At 48.7% G+C, this 22,318-nt stretch overlaps 1 protein-coding gene across 2 annotated transcripts; it reads left to right on the plus strand.

Annotated features, from left to right (window-relative positions):
• Positions 1-360: 360 nt before the first annotated feature.
• C12H20orf96 (chromosome 12 C20orf96 homolog) lies at positions 361-21,629 on the plus strand. Of its 2 annotated transcripts, none has more exons than XM_046677967.1 (11): positions 361-510; positions 769-817; positions 1,393-1,510; positions 8,612-8,724; positions 12,983-13,141; positions 15,456-15,555; positions 16,381-16,538; positions 16,619-16,720; positions 16,876-16,962; positions 17,669-17,787; positions 21,301-21,629. In XM_046677967.1, the coding sequence occupies exons 1-11, from the start codon at positions 491-493 to the stop codon at positions 21,359-21,361; spliced, it is 1,086 nt and encodes a 361-aa protein (XP_046533923.1). In that variant the 5' UTR covers positions 361-490; the 3' UTR covers positions 21,362-21,629. The 2 variants fall into 2 exon arrangements, with proteins under 2 accessions (XP_046533923.1, XP_046533924.1); XM_046677968.1 differs by having other exon boundaries at positions 16,381-16,468; positions 16,651-16,720.
• The last annotated feature ends 689 nt before the right edge of the window (positions 21,630-22,318 follow it).

A 22,318-nucleotide genomic window follows, 5' to 3' on the forward strand; every position in this document is an offset into this window, starting at 1 on the left:
GTACGAGGGTTCCCTTTTCTACATCCTCCCCAACACTTATTTCCTGTCTTTTTAATAATACAGATTCTGACCACTGCGAGGTGATATCTCATTTCCCCACGATTTTCTTAGTGAAACAGGAAGCAAAGTCATTATGGAAGACTAAGGATGGAGAAGGAAGCGATGGAGGTTTAATAAGAGTGGAGAAATCTGACATAACTCTTTAAGATGATGGGCGGGGCCAGCTGACATGTACTTGAAACCAAATTGAGAAGAATTTGGAGAGCTACATTTTGCTTTAAGAGATTAGTCCCTCTAGGCGCTCGGTAGTCTGCGTCCGTCTCCGTGGAGACGGGAGACGAGAGAAAGCGTCCGGTCTTGCTGGGAAGTTTGAGTGGCTAAGGTTACCGCGCGATCCACGCTGAGACAAGGAAGCTGGAGAAGCCGAATAAATAGGCCTCCCAAGGGATCCGGGCCCCAGGGACTCACAACTCTTCTTCCATTTTCCCCAATGGCGCGGGTCTTTGCGAAGTAGGTATTGAAGCGCCGAGGGGTGGCGGAGGGCGCATGCGTGCCCCCCTGCCCTGGCTGGTCCTCGCTCGTCCCGCCGCCTCCTGGCTCCGCCCTCTCCCCGCCCACATCTCCTAGCCCCGCCTCTCCTCGCGCTCTTCGGGCTCCGGCTCTGCTCGAGTCCCTGGTAAACTGCGGTTTCGCCTGTTTCACGTTTGGTGCTTGCAGCCCCATGAGTTGGGAATGATGGAAGTTCTTTCCCGCCCCAACTCTTTGCAGACCCGACCACTCTGGGATTCCCTCCACGATGCAGAAGTTCCAGATTCTGGTGAGTACGTGAGGGCTGGGTGGAGATGGGGGCTCGCTCACCCTGGGCCTGCAGCTGCCTGCGCTCAACCCTCACGGTGGTGACTGTCCCGGGTGGCAGAGTCCGGAGACCTGAACCCCAGGTCCAGCTGTGTCACACATTTGTTGTGGGACACGAGACAAGCATGTCAACGTCAGTTTTCTCACCGCTATATCAGAATGCAAGAGTATATTATGCTTCTGTCTTAATTATTCTCTCTCATCGCTGCTCTGGGTTCCTATTGGGTCTTTTCCATGCCTTCTGTTCCTCACAATTCTTAGCACCTCACAGCCTGGATGTGCTTAGTAAATTTTGGCTGGCTGATAAAAAAGTGATAGCTAACGTTTTTGGAGCACTTACCACATGCTTCACAAATATCATCTAACCAAATTCTTGCATCAACCCATGGAGGTTTTGTAGTTAGACCCTGTTTACAGATGGGAAAATTGAGGCTCAGAGAGGTGAAATCACTTGCTCAAGGTCACAGGTATTTGTAAGGGGTGAAGCTGGGATTCCAACACATCGTGCCTGGTGACTGACTGAGTTATGTCCGGTAGGATTATGATCCATGGCAGAGGTCCAAGCAGAGGACCAAGTCATCTACTCTGCCTCCAGTCGTACAAACCAGCGGCCAGAAGAAGAGCAAAATGAAGACTTTGACTAGCGTCCAGCCAGGTGGGCAGATACTGGGGGGCTGGCCTGGGGGTTGGGGACAGGATAGAGTGGATGCTCTTGGCTCTTGATGACATCATTTATATTAGGGTGGGCTAACTGCTATACCAAACAGTTCCCAGCTTTCAAGTACGAAAACAGAAGTTTATTTCTCATTTATGTCAAAGTACATTTGCAGATGAGGATGGGAGGAGGTAATCTTTTCCATATGACCATTCGGGGATCCAGCCTCCTTCAACATTGTGGCTCTGAGGTTTTGTAAGGCCTTGAAATCCTCTGCTAGATTCTTCTGCATCCAACTGGCAGAGAGGGAAGAGAGAGAGAGCAAGAATATGGATGATTTTGTGGGTAGTTTTTTCTCGGAGGCCCAGACTTGAAGTGACACATATCACTTCCACTCATATTCCAGTGACCATAACTCATAGGACCACCCCTAACCACAGGGAAGATGGGAAATGTAGTCCAGCTGTGTGTCCAGGAGGAAAAGAAAACAGTTTAGTAAACTCAGGATAATCTCTGTCACTTCATTGTCATGCCTTCCAGGGGAGTTCTGAGGCCCTTGCCCAGGCAGACATGGGTTCATAGCTTGGCTTTGCCTTTTACTCACTTGGAAAAGTCATTCATTTCTCAGACCTTTAGTTTCCTGATTTGTGAAATGAGGACACTCATACTTACCTCATAGTATTGTTATGAGAATTAAATGAGGAGAGCTATGTAAAGCATTGTTGCTGAACCTTGTCAGACCCAACACTCCTTTTTTTGTGTGTGTGTGTCTGTGTGAGGAAGATTGGCCCTGAGCTAACATCTTTGCCAGTCTTCCTCTATTTTGTATGTGGGATGCCGCCACAGCATGGCTTGATGAGCAGTGTGTAGGTCTGTGCCTGGGATTCAAACCTGTGACCCCTGGGCCTCCAAAGTGGAGCACACGAACTCAGTTACTACACCATCAGGCTGGCCCTCAACACTCCTTTTAATAGCAAATATATTTTGTAATACTCCTTTAGTATCCTGAAATGAACTTCGTAGATAATATAATCTACCTGTGTATATAATTATTAAAAAAAATCACTGTAATGCCATAATTGAAATGTAAAGGAAAAATAAAAGGAAAGTTATTTATGTTTAAATAACATCCATGTCAGTATGTAAATGCTCAGGGTGGACTCCACTAGAAGGCACGATAAAGTACTCAGAAACTTACTCATTAATGTAGAGTCACAGTGAGTGTAACGGTTGCAAATGCAGAGTGACACATGGTGGGATCCTGGGGGCTCCAATACCAAGGGGGGTTTTTTATTGCAGTCGTGATTTCCAAAGTGGTGCCCATCTCTTATCTTCCCTTGCTTGCAGCTGCTTTCTTGGAAAATTTGGCATTACAGTAAAATCCTGAAAAATATTCTTCGTGTTTATATGTAAAACAGAGTCAGGTTCTGGGATCAGATCATAAATAGGGTTTTCACCTACATTAGCATCTGGTAGGACTTTGGAAAATCATGCAGGACACAGGGGAATTCTGTGTTCTGTGGGCTGTCCTATTCCGGGCGATGTCTAGCATCCCTGGTCCCCACCCACAGATGCCAGTAGGGCCCCCCAAGATTTGTGAGAACCACAAATCTCCCCTGCCAATGTATCTAAAACACCTCTGTTGAGAGTCATTGTTGTAGAGTGATGAGCAAGGCCTGGTGGTGGTGGCAGAGTTTTTGTCTTTGGCCCTAGACCCTATTCAGACAGCATCTAGAAGGAAACTCTTGCCCTTTTCTTTCACTGGGGAGGCAGTGAGGTATGTAACAGACACAACAAAAACAAGAGCATTAACATATACCAAGCACTTGTTATGTCCCAGATACTGTTCTCAGCACTTTACATATGTTGCTTCATTTAATCTTCCCAACAGCCCTGCGAGGTGGGTGCTGTTACTCTCACCTCCTCTTGCAGATGAGGCACAGACAGGTGTAACTCCCAAGGTCTCACACGGTAGGAGGGGGCATCGCCAGACTGTGACATTCGGCAGTTAGGCTCCAGGACCCACAGTCTTAACCACATGTAGGTGGAGAGAGTGTGGGCACTGGAGAAATACAGACCTGAGGTGGCGTTCCAGTTTCCCTTCCTGCTGGCAATTCCATCTAAGCTGCCTATCTCAGACTCGGTTCCCTTCCCTGTGGAAATGGGCACAAAGATTCTGCCTTGTGCAGATGAAATAATCTCTGTAAATAATAATGATGAAAATAGCTAGCATCTGCTGAGGACTTCTTCTGTGTCAGGCTCTGCTGTAGAGCCTCTTTCATTCGTTCGTTCGTTCGTATATTCATTCAGCAGCAACCATTTGCTGAGCCCCCCAGGCCTGGCACTGGGCTGAGTGTTGTTGACTCGTGGTGAAGGAGACAGATTGAGTGTCTAGCTGCATTGAGTTCATGGTCCCGACCTCAAACACGTAACTACGCAAAACTTTAAATACACCTGTGATAGAAGGAGGACATCATCTCATTCATTCCTTGCGATGACCTGGGAGGTGGCGTCGTCACCATTTTCCAGATGAGGAACCTGAAGCTTAGGTTGGTAACACGTCTTGTGCAAAATCATGTCCTTGATGGCAGCTTTTGTCTATTAAAAAAGGTAAATCAGTGGAATCCACCAAGATGGAGTAGCCCATTCCTTCGTGGTCTTCCCTTTTACAGCTGAAAAACCCTGCACATAACACAACAGACAAACATAGGAAGACTCTGAAAACCTGAAAGAAGAAGGTGGGCTGCCAGAGGGGAGCATGTACAGTCGTCTGGCCTTCCTGCTGCATCGCGGCAGGGGACTGTCTTCTGAAAAGAAGATTAAATAGAACCGGAGTAATATCTGAAACATCGAGGGTTCAGTCAAAATCACTTGTCATACCAGGAATAAGGAAAATCACAACACGCACGAGAAAAGACAGACGCCAGCACTGAGATGAGTCAGATAGAATTATTTGACTGTCCTCGCTTACAGACAACACTACTATCTACATAGAAAATCTTAAGGAATCTACGAAATCTAACAGAAACTGGAGTTGTTAAGTGAGTTCATCAGGGTCTCAGCATACAAGCACAACACACAAAAATCAGTCACATTTCTGTGAATGTCTGGAAACCAAAATAAAAAAAACCCAATAAATTTACATTCACTCCAAAGAAAATGATGTATTTAGGTATAAACTTAAGATATGTACAGGATCTGAATGCTGAAAATTACATAATGCTGATGAAAGAAGTCAAAGAAGACCTAAATAAATGGAGAGCCATACTATGTTCATGGATTGGAAGACTCAGCATAGTAAAGATGTCAGCTCTCCCCAAGTTGATCTATATGTTTAACGGACTTCCTATCAAAAGCCCAGCAAGGTATTTTGTAGACATAGGTTTATTCTGTAATTTCTATAGAAAAGCAAGGTCCTAGAATGGATAAGACAATATTGAAAAAGAAGAATAACGTGGAAAGAATCACTTCACCTGATATTAAGGGCTACTATATAGCTGTAGTAATCAAGGCAGTGTATTATGGGCAGATAAATAGACACACAGATCAATGGAACAGCATAGAGAAACCAGAAACAGAGCCACACAAATAGGCCCCACTGATGCTTTTTTTTGGGGGGGGGGAAGATTAGCCCTGAGCTAACATCTGCTGCCAATCCTCCTCTTTTTGCTGAGGAAGACTGGCCCTGAGCTAACATCGGTGCCCATCTTCCTCTACTTTATATGTGGGACGCCCACCACAGCATGGCTGGACAAGCGATGCCATGTCCACACCCGGGATCCGAACAGGTGAACCCCACGCCGCTGAAGCGGAACATGCGAACTTAACCGCTGTGCCACAGGCCAGCCCTGCCCCACTGATTCTTGACAAAGGTGCAAAAGCAATTCAGCGAAGGCAAGAAAGCCCTTTCCACAAATGGTGCTGGAGCAATTGGACATCCATAGGCAAAAAAAAGAACCTCGATTTAAGTCTCACAACTTATACAAAAATTAACTCAAAAGTAAATGTAAAATGAAATCAAAATTAAATGTAAAATCTAAAACTGTTAAACTTTATTTTATTTTTTAAAAATTTCAGGTGTACATCATTATATTTTGATTTCCCTGTAGATTACATCGTGTTCGCCACCCAAAGGCTAATTATAATCCGTCACCAGACACGTGCCTAATCACCCCTTTTACCCTCCTGCCTTTCCCTCTGGTAACCACCAATCTAATGTCTGTTTCTCTGTGTTTGTTGTTTTTATGAGCGAGATCATACAGTATTTGACTTTCTCCCTCTGACTTATTTTGCTTAGCATAATACCCTCAAGGTCCATCCATGTTGTCGCAAATGGCAAGATTTCATCCTTTTTATAGCCAAGTAGTATTCTATTGTGTATATATACTACATCTTCCTTATCCATTCGTCCCTTGATGGGCACCTAGGTTGCTTCTAAAATTTTTAGAAAAAAACATGAGAGAAAAATATTTGGGATCGATGGCCAAATGAAGAGCTCTTAGATTTTACACCAACAGCTTGATCTGTAAAAGAAAAATGAAATAAATGGATAAGTTGAACTTCATCAAAATTAAAAACTTTTGTTCTATTAAGACTCGGTTAAGGGATGAAAAGACAAGCTACAGACTTGGAGGAAATATTTGCAAAGCACATCTGATGAAGGACTGCATTGTAGGATATATCAAGAACTTTAAAAACTCAACAGAAGGATAATTCAGTTAGAAAATGGGTAAAAGACATGAGGAGACATTTCACTGAAGAGGACATATCGATGGTAAATAAGCACATGAAAAGAAATCCAACACCGTTATCCATTAGTTAAACTACAATGAGATGCCACCACACACTTATCAGGATGGCTAAATGAGAAATGGTGACAACACCCAGTGGTGGCAAAGAGGAGAAGCTGGATCGTGCATACGTTACTGATGGGGAGGTAAAATGGTGCAGCCACTCTGGAAAAGAGTATGGCAGTTTCTAATGAAATTAAACATGCAATTCCCATAACGATTCAACAGTTGCACACTTGGGCATTTATTCCAGAGGAATGAAAACTTATGGTCACACACAAACCAGTGCATGAATGTTTCATAGCAGCCTTACTCATAATACCCCCAAAATGGGAGCAATCTAGATGTCCTTTCATGGGTGACTATTAGACAAACTATGTTACATCCACACCATGGAATACTATACAGCAATAAAGAGAAAAGAACTATCCGTATGCTCAATAACTTGGATGAATCTCCAGAGAATTGTACAGAGTGAAAAAAAGCCAAGTCCAGAAGTTATATACTGTGTGATTCCATTTAGATAACATTCTGGGTTGACAAAATTATAGAAACGGAGAATGGATTAGTGATTGCCAGGAGCTAGGGATGGAGGTGAGGGGAGGATGGTAAGGGGAGGGAAGTGGGTATGGCTCTAAATGGCAACATGAGCCATCCCTGTGGTGATGGAAATGTTCCGTGTCTTGCCCGTCTTAACGTCAGTATCCTGGCTGTGGTATTGTTCTTAGTTTTGCGAGATGCTACCGTTCGGAGAAACTTGAGTTAAGGTCCAGAGGATTTCTCCATATTATTGCTTAAAATTGCGTGTAGCCTGAAGTTATCTCAAAATAAAAAGTTTAATTAAAAAAAGATAAATCAGGGCTACTACAACTAATGGAAAAGAAATACTCATTATTAAGGCTGCAAATCTTCCTAAGTATTTAAGTTCAGTTTAAAAATCTTCTAATTTTTATGAACGCTTGTAAGGGGAATTTCAGAACTTGGTTAATTAAATTCCCCTAAACCTTTGAAGCCACATTTTAAAATTTAATATATTCATTTTCAAATAGTCCACTTGTCTGATTAACAAAAACCATTTGGTATTTAAATAATTCTTGTACATCTAATAAATAAACTTCTAAATATGGGTAATCTTATGTTCTCGTGAAATTTTTGGTAATTTATACGCATCTCATAAGAGTGTCTTAAACCTGTCAACTTAGATCTAAATCAAATTCTCATTTACACATTTCAAATTCGAACCACAAGATTAATCTGTGAATCATTCCATCTCTTAAACAATACAATTAAATACCAGATATATACGGATAATTCATAACTTTAACACAAACTTATTTTAATTTACTTCATCACTTCAATACGTAATACTAAGATTTTCCAGGGTTAAGAATATTGACCCATTAAAGAAACAATATTTTTCTGAAATGCCCCGGGTTGCACCTGGAGCAGGGATGTTGGTGGCGCTGAGGCTGCAGCCACAGCGGTGGTGACAGTTTGGGTGTTTGTCTCATGCTGATGGAGGACCCAGAGGAAGCGGGGATCCTAAGAACATGCGCTCTAAGTGCCTTATTCCGACCTGGTTTATGTTCATATCCTCCTTATCGGGCAGAGCACAGCCTTTATAGGTATTTCAGAGACAGCCAGTTGGAGTTTTGCATAGCTCCTGTGCCTTTGTCGGGGGCTGTGGTCCTGATCCACATTCTCAGGTCATTAGTAATAATAAATAATGAGTAATGTAGATTCAGCGCTGAGTGTGTGTCAGGCACCATCCCAAACACTGTAAAGTATGGTAACTTATTGAATCTCCATAACAACCCTATGAGCTAGGCATGATGATGATTCCTATTTTACAGATGGGAAAACTGAGGGACAGAGAGGTCATGTGACCTGCCCAAGGTCACACAGCTAGTAGAAGGGAGAGCCTGGATTCAAACCCAGACCATCTGGCTCATTAGTTCTTGCTGTTTACCCCTACCCTATCTGAGCCTGCCACCGGCCAGGTTGGTGGGAGGGATTGGGGGTGCCTGGCCATCTCCTCTTGCTACCTCTTTCCTCCCCTGTGTCCATACCCACAGTCACTATGGTGTGTGCAAGTCCCCAGGTTCCTCCGTCCCTTCTATCAAGGCCCAGAGTGGGGCCTGGGAGCTTATTGATGGATGTGAGTGTCATCCTCTGTCTCACTGTCACACCTTTTAAGGCCGTGAGTGGGTGGGGCTGGGCCTGGGCCATCTCTCATGGATGGGGCCTTCCCTGGACCTGGCCCCAGCCCTTCCTGTACCCTCACTCTCTCTCTGCCCTTCCCATGCCCTAGGGCTGTATTCCAAGCCCACCATGTTGATGACGAGCCAGCCGAGGAATCCACAAGACCTGCGCAGAGGGAAGCTGGACTCGGGGAAGACACAGGCCAGCATCCGGCTGATGAAGGTGTGAGCAGTGTCCTCCCACAGGCACTGGGGCGTGGGGCGGGGCGGGGTGGGGCCACAGCACACCCGCGCGGAGCACCTGGTCCGTTTCCTCCTCACAGCAGCCTCCTGGGCACACTTCTCATCAGCCCTGCTTTACAGATGGGGAAACTGAGGTACAGGGAGGTAAATGACTTGCATCAGGTCACATGGCCAGAAAGTGGCAGCCCCAGAAGTCAAAGCCGGCGAAGCCCAATGTTCGCTGTTGTGCGGAAGACTCGGGAAGACGATCAGAATCACTTTTTATTTCACTGCGTTAACAACACAATCTAGTGGCTTGTTCATTTAAAAATTTCCAGTAAACGAACCTTTCATGGAATACAGTGCACCTTGAAGCAAGGCTCAGAAGCTTGCTGTTAAATTTTTCACATCCACTGATAGAATTTTAGATAAGTTTCTCACCATCCACAGTTTTTTATGGCTTCTCAACAATGTTTCAAAGTATTTGAAATGACTAAAAGAAGAGGAGGGGTCTTTAGTGTCCCTAGCAGAAAGTAAAGTACTAAAATACTACAAAATACTCTGGGGGAATTCTTAACTTCTTCCAGAAAGTTTTCAATAGCTCAGAGAACAAAGGCTACTATATAAAGAAATAGGGGAAAATGTGTTTGCTTTGAAATCTTTTTTCCCCTTTAACCTTCATTTTTGCAAAACGGTTTAGAGGTGGCCCAGCATTCCTAAGGGAGGCACTATTTCTGATATTACTTTTATCCTGATTTAGAAGGGTTTATATGTTTTTCTTTGATATGAAACATGAACTTGGACAATCTGGCTCTGAAACCCGTGCTCCTAACCAGTTCTTTATACTGTCTTGTAATCATTCATTCGTTTAGTTGGTCAACACATATTTCTTGAGCACCTACAATGTGCCAGGCCCTGTTCTAAGTGTGGAGATTCCCCAGCGATGTGACCTCTGACCTTAGGGAGCTCACATTCTACTGAGGGAGATGGACAATAAACAAGACCAATAAATATAAAATGTGTGTAGTGATCATAAGAAGTGTTAGGATAAGGTTAGGGGGCTAGAGAAGCACAGAGGAGGGAGTGGCTGTGACTGTTTTAGGCAGAGTGGTCAGGGAAGGCCGCTAAGGTGGTGACATCTGAGGGAGGAATGTTCCAGGCAGAGGAACTGCAAGTGCTAAGGCCCTGAGGTTGGTGTGAGGTCGGTGTGGCTGGAGCAGGTGATGGGGAGGAACGACAGTAGGGTGGAGGGGGTACTGGGGATAGCTCGATACGGCTCTGGAGTCCGTGATTAGGCTTTGCGTTTTATGCTGAGTAAGACAGGAGACCCAGGAGGATTCAAGTGGAGCAGGGACGTGACTGGACTTAGGGGTCCTTGGGCTCCTGCTGCTGTGTGGAGAATAAACTGTGGGCACAAAGGGGAAACAGAGGAGGGGGTAGAAAATAGGCAGTTGGTTTGTTCTTGGAGATGGAATAGGATCCTGACTGACCCTTAGCCTCAGGACAATTATTTATTCAATCTACAACTCTTGAGAGAGTGCCTCCTGTGTGCCAGGCACCATGCTGGGTGGTGACGACATAGCCGTGAACACGGCACTCAGAATTTGTGGTGTTATGGAGCTTACTCTTTAGTGGGGAGACACATAATAAATGAACTTAAAAAACCCAAAGAATAGTTAGTCCTCTGTTTCTGCAGCTCGTACTCATGGAGCCCCAGGCACAGAACAAGAAATGCCACTGCCTCCTGGCTGTGACATTCTAGTGAGGGGGACAAGCAAAAAACAAGATAACAAGAAAAATATTTGTTATGTTGGGTGGTAATAAGTCCTAGGAGAAAAATAAATTGGGAAAGGGGGAGACGTAATTACAACCTGTAATTATGTGATTGCAAATTGGGGCACGGGTCAGGAAGGAAACAAACCAGGGTTTCTGCACCAGATCTGGGGGTCAGGGGGGATCCCCTTCTCGGGCAGGGGCTGTTAATTCTGCAGTCTATCAGAGTCACCTGGCAGGGGGCGTGTGTTAGTACTGATCCCAGGATGCTGGCTCAGTGGGCCCGAGACGTGGAGACTAGCATTTTCACAAGATGCTTCTGGTCCCTGTGGGCCATGTTTGGGGATGTTTTGTTCTGGAGATGTGAAGGCAAGATAGCAGAGTGGCTAGGAGCCCAGACTTTAAGGACAGCAGCTCTGCTCTGAGTGACCTTGGGTAAGTTACTGAGTCTCTCTGACCCTCGGGTTTGTGTTTCCGTAAAGGGGGGCATTATAATGAGAGTGCCGAGCGAGGTAGCGTGCGTGAAGTGCTTAGCACAGTTTCGGGCACATAACAAGCACTCCATATGTTTGCACTATTCCTTTTACTATTGTGTGAGGAATATGGGAGCCGAGGGCTAGGAAGGGGTAGTTTCTAGCAAAGCACAGAGAAATGATGAGGGACAGAAGGAATAAAGAAGAGAGCGCATAGATATGGCAGAGCTGGAGGGCTAGAGCTGGTGAGAGTATAGGAGTCCCCGCTTATCGGTGGGGGATGCGTTCCAAGACCCCCAGTGGATGCCTGAAACCATGGATAGTCCCAAACCCTATCTATACTATTTTTTCCTATACATACATAGCTATGATAAAGCACAATTTATAAATTAGGCACAGTGAGAGATTAATAACAATAACTAACAATAAAATAGAACAATTATAATAATATACTGTTAGAAAAGTTACCATAAATCTTAGCAACCTCAGCATACAGTTTTTTTTCTCTCCTTGTTGAGAACTGTCACCTTTTCACTTAAAGGAAGCAGTTTAGGGCTTCTCTTTGGCGTATCTGAATTGCCAGCATCACTGCTCTGGTGTTCTGGGGCCATTATTAGGTAAAATAAGAGTTACTTGAACACAAGCACTGCGATACCACCGCAGTTGATCTGATAAGCCAGACAGCTACTAAGTGACATGCAGTGTGGTGGTGTATCGAGTGTGGACACGCTGGACAAAGGGATGGTTCACGTCCTCCATGGGACCAAGGGGGATGGCACCAGATTTCGTCATGCTGCTCATGGCACTCAACTTAGAACTTAGGAACTGTGTATTTCTGGAATTTTTCATGTAATATTTTCCGTCTGCGGTAGACCGTGGGTAACTGAAACCATGGAAAGCAGAACCTCAGATAAGGGGGCGCTACTGTAGCATCAGCTGCATTCACTGAGGGCACACTGAGTGTTCCAGACAGTGTGGCTTAATTGTGGGTATTATCTCATTTATTTTTCACAGCAGCTCTCTGAGGCCAGCAGTAGTTTCTTAACCTTTGAGTAGAGCAGGGTTCTGGGAGGCTGACTAACTTGTCCAGCTTCCCTTAGGTGGTGAATGGCAGAACAGGTATTTGAACCAAGGATTCAAGTCCTTGGCCTAACATTGAAGTTTTAATCACTGTGAGGTTCAGCCACACTTTGCAGCTTTAAGCCCACTCAATTCCTTGTCTTAGTGTAGTGGAAAGAAAGACGTGGGGAGTGAGAAGTTGGCCTTTCCAGTTCTGGTGCCACTCCTTCCTGGCTGTGTGACTTTGGGCAAATCGCTTAACCCGTCTGAGCTTCCACCTATCAGTAAAATAGAGTTAGGAAACACAGAGCTGTCGGAAAATGAACTGATAGTGTGTGCCACGTGCCCAGTGAGGTGCCGTGCCTGACACATGGGAGGCCCTCAACAGTTACTATTATTGTAGATTTGGGTACCTGCTGAGGGTGCCCTTAGATAAGTCACTGAACCCCTGTGACTCTTATTGTTTGTGCAGGGGCGTTGTATAAAATGAGAGGGTACTCACTGAGCTACCTGACGAGAAATGGGAAGGGTTATCATCCACTCTGCCTCCCCCCTTCTCCTCCAGACACAGCCGGTCACCTCTGCCACGTTCTTACCCACCTGGGGTGTTTTCTATGATTATCACTACTATATTTCATTGATTCTAAGGAGCCGTTGATAATAAGGCACATCTTTATTTTATTTTTCCACTACTAAGATATTTGTCTATTAGATTGCGACACATCACCACTAGTAAGATGCATCCCCACCTCAGAGATGTAAAATTAGAGGAAAATGGGCGTTTCAGAATGAGTGAAATAGTTGTGGGTGCCCTGACCCGCAGACAATGGGGTCGCATTGACCAGTCGAGGCCACAAGGGGGCGGGCGTGCGGCGGGAGGGAAGCGGTCCCCAGGCTCCCGGAGGCTCTGGCCGCCCGGCGCAGCACCGCCCCGCTCCCGCTTCTCTCCTGCAGATGATGCTCAGGAACCGGCGCACTTCGCTCCAGGAGCTCCGCAGCCACGAGAACTTCCTCACCAGGCTCAATGGGGAGCTGGGCAGAAACATCCAGGACATGGAGGACAGCGCGGCCCAGAAAGTGCGCGCGATGCTGCAGCAGCAGGACATCTTCGCGGTGAGGCCCCGCGGTGCCCCGCAGCCCCGCCTCTGCCCTCTGCGCTGCGGTCCTGCCCAGGCACCGCCCTCCTCAGCGCTTGGGCGCCCTCTCCTGCCCTCTCCCGGCCTCTCCCGGCCGGTTACACAAGCTGCTGCTTCCATCTGGAAGATGCATCTCTTACACGCTTTGCCCCACCTTCCTGGACTTTGGAATCAGATTGAGATGGGGGCCTCATCCCAACGCCAGCACTTATTAGCTGGAAACTTTGCGTTAACCTCTGAGGTCTGTGAAATGGGGCACAGTAGCACTTACCCCAAAGTGGGGGTGTACTTGGCACAGAGTTGGTGTGCAAGAGAAAGTAGCTGCTCCCACCATCAACATTAGCAAATACTTACACGGTGTAATACTGAGTGCTGTGTGTATATTCATATAATTCTTACAACAACCCTGTGGGGTGGGCATTATTAGTATTTTTATTTTACATATGAAGAAATGGAAACACAGAGAGGCTAAGTGACTTGCTCAAGGTCACCCAGCTACCAAGGATCAGAGCTGGGATTGGAACCCATGCCATCTGGTGGCAGGATCTGTGTTCCTTCCACCGTGCTGTGATCACCACCCTCACCCAGTGGTGACCCTTGTGGTCTGTGGGTGAAGAGTGACTTGGCAGAGAGCCGGGAGCCTCCTCCGCCTCCTCTGAGAGAGACTTGTGCAGCTGCGGGCAGAGGGCTGGAAGTCAGCACAGGGGATCCAGGAGTGCGGGCTGGAGGAGAGTGGGAGGAGATGGCGTAATGGAGAAGTCAGTCCCTCCATCTGCAGTCTGCCCAGGAGAAGAGGCACTGGGTTCCCCTGGAGCCTGCGAGATGAAGAGAAACGTCAGACTTCTTGGGAACTTCACTGGTCTGCTTGAGCTGCCCTAACAAAATACCACTGACCGGGTGGCTTAAATGACAGAAATTTATTTCTTCAGTCTGGAGCGGGAAGTCCAAGGTCAAGGTGCCAGCAGGCTTGGTGTCTGGGGAGGCCTCTCTCGTTGGGTGCAGGTGGCCACCTTCTTGTGTGTCCTCACACGGCCTTTCCTCCGTACGTGCGTGGAGAGAGAGAGTGATCTCTGACGTCTCTTCCTCTTCGTAGAAGGACACTCGTTTCAGATTGGAGCCCCACCCTTTGACCTGGTTAAACCATAACTACCTCACTAAAGACCCTCTCTCCAAATATAGTTACATCGTGGGGAGGTTGGGGAGGTGCACCATTCAGTGTATGACACGGACCAAGGACATACAGAATTATTCAGCCCCAGAAACTTAGTAGAATATTCTCCAAACCTGGACCAGTCGTTGTCTGATTCTCCTCCATTGCTCTATTTCTACGTTTTTCGTTCATCCCAAGTTCTTCCTATGGGCCCTTGGGAAACAGTGATCAGTGGGACACCTCGTCCACACCAAGCTCTTGTTCTAGTGGGGTCACAGGCAGGTAGAAAGCCTTTTGTGTGTACTGTGATGGGGATGGGGGACTTGGGAAGCTGAGAGGGGCCTTCTGACACAGACATGGGAGGGTCAGGAAGGCTTCCTGGAGGAAGAGATGCGTGAGTTGAAACCTAACTGGTAGAGAGCAGGCACATGTTCCAGGCAGAGGAAATGGGCACACAAGGCCTGGGATGGGAGGGTGCATAGCTGGCTCCAGGAGCCACATGTTGCTTCGTGTGGTTGGATGATAGGGTGTGAGGAAGGGACCAGAGAGAGCTGAGATTGGCTCAGGCCAGACTGAGGAGGGCTTTGTCAGCTGAGGTGAGGAGTTTGGACCTTATTTACAGGGCAGAGGGGAGCCACTGGAGGGCTTTACATAGGAGAGGGATGTGGTCAGCTGCTTTTTTAAAGGAAGATCATTCTGGCTGCTTTGTGGAGAGCCGATCAAAGGAGGACCAGTTAGGAGTAGCTGTTGCAATATTTTGGACAGGCGGTGAAAAGAACTTGAGTAAGATAGCAGCAGTGGAAATGGAGAGAAGGGCACAGCTGTGAGAGCTGTTTGAAATCCATTCTTGGTGTCGCTTGGTGACATTTTGGATGAGAGAGGAGAGTGGGGACTGATGCCTGGGTTTGGGCCTGTGGGCCTGGGTGTGTGGTAGGGCCGTCGGCTGAGGTGGGTGCTGGGAAAGGGGAAGTTTGGGGGGGTAGGGCAGTAGGGGACTGCTTTCCAGCCTCTGGTCAGGGGCTGGGGCCTGGGAGTGGGGTTGGCTTTGGGGGCTCCCCTGAAGACTTGCTGAGTCCCCTGAGAGCCATGCTTTGGCAGCGCCGGCGAGACTGGGGGCGAGCTGACCCCAGCACTCCCACAGACCGTCATGGACATCTTGGAGTACTCCAACAAGAAGAAGCTGCAGCAGATGAAGTGTGAACTTCAGGAGTGGCAGGAGAAGGAGGAAGCCAAGATGAGGCGTAAGAACCCCTGGGGCGAGCCGCGGCCCTTGGGGAGGTCGGCTGCAGGGCATTCACCTGGCACGTTCCTTTCAGAAGCCATCAGGTCCATCCTCTCCCTTCTCAGGCAGAGGGAATTGCTAAGATGCACAGCTAATGGCCTACTTACCCAGCACTTAGCACTTCCAGGCCTGTGTGTCTTCATTTTTATGGGCATACTCTGAGTCCTTACAACTACCTGGGAGGCAGGACTGTCATCCCATTTTACAGATGAGAAAACTGAGGCTAAGGGAAGTGAAGTAGTCTGCTGAAGGTTATACAGCTAGGAGCCAGAATCCAAGCCCAGCCTGCCTCTATTTCCTGCAGAGGTCTCTCTGGGCATCCTTGGCTGGGCCAGATGCCAGGTCTCCTGGCTTCCATCCCGCTGAGCCGGTGGTTTCTTTCCCCTGAGCAGACTAGAAGCCTTCTGAGGGGAGTGGTGGTGTGCCTGGCAGCCTCGGACTCTGGGGATCCCCTCCATGGAGGATGGCAGGACAGGCTTTCTCTTCATCCTGCCGTAGTTGTGTCTTGGGAGCCAGTGTCACCCCATCTCCCTGGGCTTGTCCCTTGGGAGTGTGTGAGGAGACGCAGGTCTCCAGAGAGCGACAGGCTTGGCGAGGGTGGCGCAGTAAGGCCTGCGGGGCTGAAAGGCTCTCTAGGGGCTGAACTTTTCACACCTCCCTGCCTGTGTGGGCTCACTTCAGCCCAGACCCCGGTCCAGCGGCCAAGGAGAGCTTTGCCTCCCGGATCTCCCGAGAGGGGTCCCTGAGGGAGGATCCTGCCTCCCGTCCCTCCCCACCTCTCCAGACCTGGAGCGGCAGGTGGAGCAGCTGAATGCCAGGATCCGTAAGACCAAGGAGGAAGTGAGCTTCCTGAGCACTTACATGGACCATGAGTATCCTGTCAGGTCTGTCCAGATTGCCAGCCTGGCGCGCCAGCTGCAGCAGGTGAAGGACAGCCAGCAGGTAGGTGAGCCCCTGGCCCTGCCCCACTGGAGCATTCGGGAGGCAGAGCTGGTGGCCAGCACTCTCCTGCTGACCCCCAGGATGAGTTGGATGACCTTAATGAGATGCGTAGAAAGGTCCTGGAGTCTTTGTCCAACAAGATTCAGAAGAAGAAAAGAAAACTTCTGAGATCTCTGGTGGTGGTGAGTAGCCCGCTGTGGTGGGGATCCAGGTGCTGCCCCCACCCCTGCTTTCTTCCCCGTCCTCTGCCTCCAGGCCCCCGGCACCCCCACCAGTCTGCCACGTACTGCTGCCCAAGAAGAGGGACTTGGGGGCCAGACCTGTCCTTCCTCCACAGAAAACCCAGTCTCCCTATGAGGAGGCACTCCTGCAGAAGACTCGGGACAGCCAGGACATCCTGAAATGCACGGGCCGGTTCAGAGAAGTGAGTGGGCAAGGAAGGCAGTGGTCTCTCTGCCAGGGAGCAGAAGGGGAGTGGTCCCCAGGACCCGTGGGAGTCAGGCTTATTATCATCTGGTGCTCAAGAGGTCTCTGACTCTGGTGTTGGCCTTCCTCCATGCCAGCGCCATTATCGTCACCGGCCGTTCATCCGAGAAGGAGATGAGTGCCAGCCTAGCCCTTGCCTCACTGGCCAACATCACTGCTCGTGCCCCTTTAGCACCATCGCCCAGCATCACCCACTCAACCATCATTTTTCTGTCATTCGCCACCCCGTCTCTCCAGCTCTTAGTTCTTGTCGTTGACCATCGCTCATTGCCAGTGTTAATGAACTTCACCATCCCCACCCTCTCGCATTAATTTTCGTTATCTTGCACCTTCATCAGTTATCCGTGTGAGCGGCCTTCATCATTTCTGACAGCCCCCATTATTCCTCATTATCAAGCACTGCCATCTCTTTGCCACCTGTCTCCATTCTCCAGCATCCCTCACTTTTTGCAGCACCAGCAAACATCGTCCCTAACTTGTGAGCCAACCCTGCCCTGCGCAGAGAGGCCCTTTTCTGGAGTCCAGGAAGTCCTGGTGACAAGGCCCAGGCTATTGCCCTTTATTCCTTGTCCGTTTTGCCGTTTTCTCCCTTTGGTTGGGCTGTTTTGGCTTCTCACTCTCCCCTGCTGTGCCTCTCTCCTCAGTTTATCAAGCACTTTGAGGAGGAAATACCCATATTAAGGGCTGAGGTGCAGCAGCTCCAAGTCCAGCTCCAGGAACCCCGAGACATCATATTTGCGGACGTTCTGCTTCGGAGACCCAAGTACGTGATCTTTTTGCAGCTGCCTCTTAAACTAGCTGCGCTGCAGGCTTGAAGAGGCTCTCCGTTCTCAGGGAAGGCAGCCTGTGTCGAAGGCAGAACCCTGGACAGGGAGGAGGGCCACCTGGGTTTTTGCCTGGGCGCTGCCACTGACCATGTGGCAGACGTGACCTCTCCCATCTCTGGCCCTCTGTGTCCCATCTGTGCACAGCAGGCCGAGTCAGGTCATCTCTATGGACCCTTCTAGTTTCCAGATCCCATGTGTTTTGACCAAGCTGGTGTACCCCTCAGCTCCTGGCTTGTTCAGGAAGATGGAGTTGAGTGGGTTGGTTGGCTCCAGGGAAGAATGGCCTGGAAGATACACTGCAAGAAGAGGAGGATGTCTTCCCTGCTTGGCAGACTTATGGGCTCCAAAGGAAGAGCTTTCTTCCTTCTAAAACCAGTTCTCTGCCTGTCCTCCCTGGGGTCCGGCCCTCTCTGGCTGTGCTTGGGGATCCCGCTGGGCTCAGCCTCTCTGTGATGGCACAGGACCCTGGGGCAGTGCCCTCCGTGTGGGACAGATCCTGGTGTTTGAGTTATTTAATTTTTCTTCTTCTTAGTCTCTGTCTCCTTCTCTTGTCTCTTTGCTTCCTCCTTCTCTACCTCCTCTTCTTTTCCTTAAAAATTACTATCAAATATGTAAAGTGCCACCGATTTGATGCCTGTGAAGCGCCAGGCACTGTGAGTGTAAGCAACACTTAGCCCTGCCACCACGGAGTCAGGAGGGGACCAGACATTCGTCGATAATGGGCCACAAATGAGTGTCCAGTTGCAGCCGAGCCAAGAGCTGCCGAAGGAGAGGAACATGGCATCAGGAGAGCATGTCTGGACAGTGAAGAGTCTGGGGTGGTCCAGGAAGGTTTCCCTGAGAATGTGACATTTGAACTGAGGTCTGAAGAGTGTGTGGAAGTTCACTAGGCAAAGGGAGCTGAAGGAAGGGCCTGTCTAGGTGGTGGTGCTGGGGTCTTGGGGATGTCACTGTCTGAGCTCGGAACACACTGAAAGAAGACTAGAGGGGGTAAGGCCGGCATGGGCCAGATTATCACTTTTATTCTGATAAAGCTGATTTTAGAGAATGTGGCTTATGTCTCCAGGCATGTTGCTTCTGAATACTGAACCCAGAATTAGGCAAACTGAGCTCCCTGCGCAGCTGCCTGGGTGCAGAGGAGAGCGTAGTCCTGGCTGGCTGCTCGTTGTTGAGAGGGGACAGGACCGCGCTGCCAGTGCCCCTTTCCTCTCTCAGGCTTCTCAGAGACTCACCCTTCAGGTAGTGGTGCCCCCTTTCTAGGGGCAGAGTGAGTAAAGGGGCGAAGAGAGGCCAGAACAGTATGCTCAGTGAGGCCCTTCCACGTGGAAGGGACACCAGGGGAGGAAGAAACTTTCGCCTCCTGAAAAGTGGGAGTGGCACGCTGCCAACAGAGCTTCTCCAGAACATGCGCAGGAATCACCTGGAGATCTTGTTAAAAAGCAGATGCCGTTTGCAACAACACGGATGGACCTTGAGAGTATTATGCTGAGAGAAATAAGCCAGACAGAGAAAGACAGCTACCATATGATTTCACTCATATGTGGAAGATAAACAAACACATGGATGAGGAGAACAGATCAGTGGGTACTAAATGGGAAGGGGGCTGGGGGAGGGTGAAAGGGGCACAGGGGATAAAAATTAGACTATTGGTGGTGAACATGATTCAGTCTATACAGAAACTGAAATATAATAATATATACCTGAAATTACACAATGTTACAAGCCATTATGACCTCAACAAAATAACTTTAAAAAATAAAGTTAAAAGAAAAAAAAAAAAAAACAGATTCCCGATCAATAGGTCTGGAGTGGGGCTCAAGATTCTGCATTTCTAAGAAGCTCTGGGTTGATGCTGACGCTGCTGGTCCCTGGACCATGTGTGGAGCACTGAGGCCGTGAGGGACCTGTGGTAGGAGGGAGGTTGAGGTTTACGTGGAGCCGAACGAGGCCAGTGTGGCTGGAATGCAGAGTGATGGGGAGTAATAGGGACCTCCACCCAGCGCCCTGTAGGTCAAGGTAAGAGTTTTGTACTTGATCCTAAAAGCAAAGAATTGTTAAGCTGAGTGGTCAACAGTAGATTTGTATTCCAGCAAAGCTGCTTTGAAAAGAGCATGGGAAGGGATTGGAGAGGAGCCAGAGTAGGTGCTGGGCGTCCAGCGGGGTGTGATGGCAGTTTGTCAAGGGGAGAGTGGGAGTGACTTGGCCAAGGAGGGTGGCAGAAGAGGTGCGGATATAGAGGAGTGGGAGAAATAAGAAGGTAAAATCTGTAGGACTTGGGGAGGTTTGGATGTGGGAGGTACAGGACAGGGAGGTGTCGGGAATGACCCCTAGGTTCCCGGCTTTTGTAGCAGGGTGGGTGGTGGTGCTGAATCCAGAGATAGGGAACACTGGGGACGGGGACAAAAGACGTGTATAGATGGACCCCCAGTCGAGAGTTGAGCGGTTCAACTTGATTTACATGAGACCTCACTGTGGAGCCGTCAGATAGGCATTGAGTATGCGAGTGTAGACCGCAGAAGACAGGTGTTGGCTGGAGATGGAAATTTCGGTGTTACCAGTATAGAGATGCATTTTTTTTTTACTATTATGAAAAATTTCAAATACACAGAAAAGTAGAATATTACAATGAATGCCTAGTTGCCCATCTACATTTAGAAGTTGTTATATTTTTGCCATATTGGCTTCATCTTCATTCCTTCCTTTTTTTTTTTTTTCTGAATTGTAAATTCAGACATCCTGACATTTCATGCCTAGAGACTTCAGAGGGCGTGGGTAGATTGTTGAAACCGTGAGAGAGGAGAGAGGATGTCATCCTGCCGCCCCGGAAATGTGGTGGGGCTGAGATGCTCACTGAGATGGGAAATGGCTGGCAGATGGGAATCCATCTCTCTTGCTCCTCGTGTGGACAGAATAATGCCTGTCATTTACTGAGCACTTGCTACACGCTGGCACGATCTCATTGAATCCTCCTACCAACCACTGAGGTTGGAATTATTACCCCCTTTGACAGGTGAGGAAACTGAGGCCGCCTGAGTCTGTCACGTAGTGAGTGCTTGTTACATAGGTGCCAGCTGAAGGAGTGAAGCTCAGAGAGGAGAAGTAGTATGCTCAAGGTGACACAGAGCTGAATTTCTAAACCAGTCGTCCTGGCTCCAAAGAGAGTGCTCGTTCTGAGGGGCCTCAGCATTGCAGAGCCGAGCTCCTGCTCCCCCTTGACCTTGGACCTCTGTAGGGGAACCTTAGTCCTGTCAAACCCATTCCTTTTTCATTTTTGATGTGTGTGTGCACACGCACATGTGCACAGTTGGGCTGCAAGGTCACAGGCTGTGTTTTGGAAGGTGAGTCCCAGTGTTCTGAAGAGCCGGGCTCCCCTGGAGACATGCTCCCTCACCTGCAGCTCTGGCGCCCCTGCTTGGCCTCTCACACCCCATTTTGCTCTTCCTTACCAGGTGCACCCCAGACATGGACGTCATCCTCAACATCCCTGTGGAAGAGCTGCTACCCTTCTAGACGGTGGGGTCTTGGGCTGCCCCTCCTTCCCTGCTCTCCCCCCCACACCTGGAGCCTTGAGTCGTCTCCTTCCGAGACCACGTCCCCATTCCAACCCTGGTCTGCAGTTCCTTCCTCCCTCCCTCCTTCCTTCTCCCCTCCTCCTTCCTCCTCCCCTCCCTACCTCCCTTCCTCCATCCCTTCTTCTGGTTGGTGTTGCTACTTGGGCCAGGTGGGAACTCCCAGAGGAAAGTCTGTGTGTTCCATTTTACCAATAAAGCTGGATTTGCATTTGCTCTTTGCCAGTGGCTGGGGCTTCCCAGCTAGGCCTTGTAGAAGATGTGGTAGGAGTGGACCTTGTCTTAATGTAAGGGCAGCTGTGCTGACTGCACCTGGGCCTCAGAACTTCTTGAGAAGGGGCTGGTCCCATGGCTGAGTGGTTAAGTTCACGCACTCTACTTCAGCGGCCCAGGGTTTTGGTGGTTCGAATCCTGGGCGCTGACATAGAGCTGCTCATAAGGCCACGCTGAGGCAGGGTCCCACGTAGCACAACCAGAGGCACTCACAACCAGAATATACAACTATGTACTGGGGGGGGGGGCGCCTTGGGGAGAAGGAAAAAAAAAAAGATTGGCAACAGATGCAACAGGTGCCAATCTTTTAAAAAAAAAAACCTTAATGAGAAATGCTGGAGTCTCCATGGCTTTGTGGCTCTGGGCCACCTCTCTGGTGTAGTGGGAGCCCAGTTTCCCTCCCAGTTTGTACCCAGACCTGTTGAGGACAGTGCCAGGGTAGAGGGGAAACTCCTTAGTTCGATACACCTGGGAACTTGCTGGGCCTTCATGGCTCATGCCATCTCTCTTCTAGTCTCACCATCTGTCTGTCCACTGTCTCCACCCCAGCTTCGTATGGACGTGAATCCACTCTGATACTCAGGTGCGTGGCCAGCCACAGTTCCCCACTGCATGCTCTTCTGTG

This window comes from Equus quagga, chromosome 12 (genome assembly GCF_021613505.1).
Source record: "Equus quagga isolate Etosha38 chromosome 12, UCLA_HA_Equagga_1.0, whole genome shotgun sequence".
NCBI lineage: Eukaryota > Metazoa > Chordata > Mammalia > Perissodactyla > Equidae > Equus > Equus quagga.

Coding starts and splice junctions, on each gene's coding strand:
- C12H20orf96 (XM_046677967.1), top strand. CDS start 491: ATGGCGCGGGTCTTTGCGAA. Junction 511..768: donor ATGGCGCGGGTCTTTGCGAA/GTAGGTATTGAA, acceptor AACTCTTTGCAG/ACCCGACCACTCTGGGATTC. Junction 16,539..16,618: donor AGGTGAAGGACAGCCAGCAG/GTAGGTGAGCCC, acceptor GCTGACCCCCAG/GATGAGTTGGATGACCTTAA.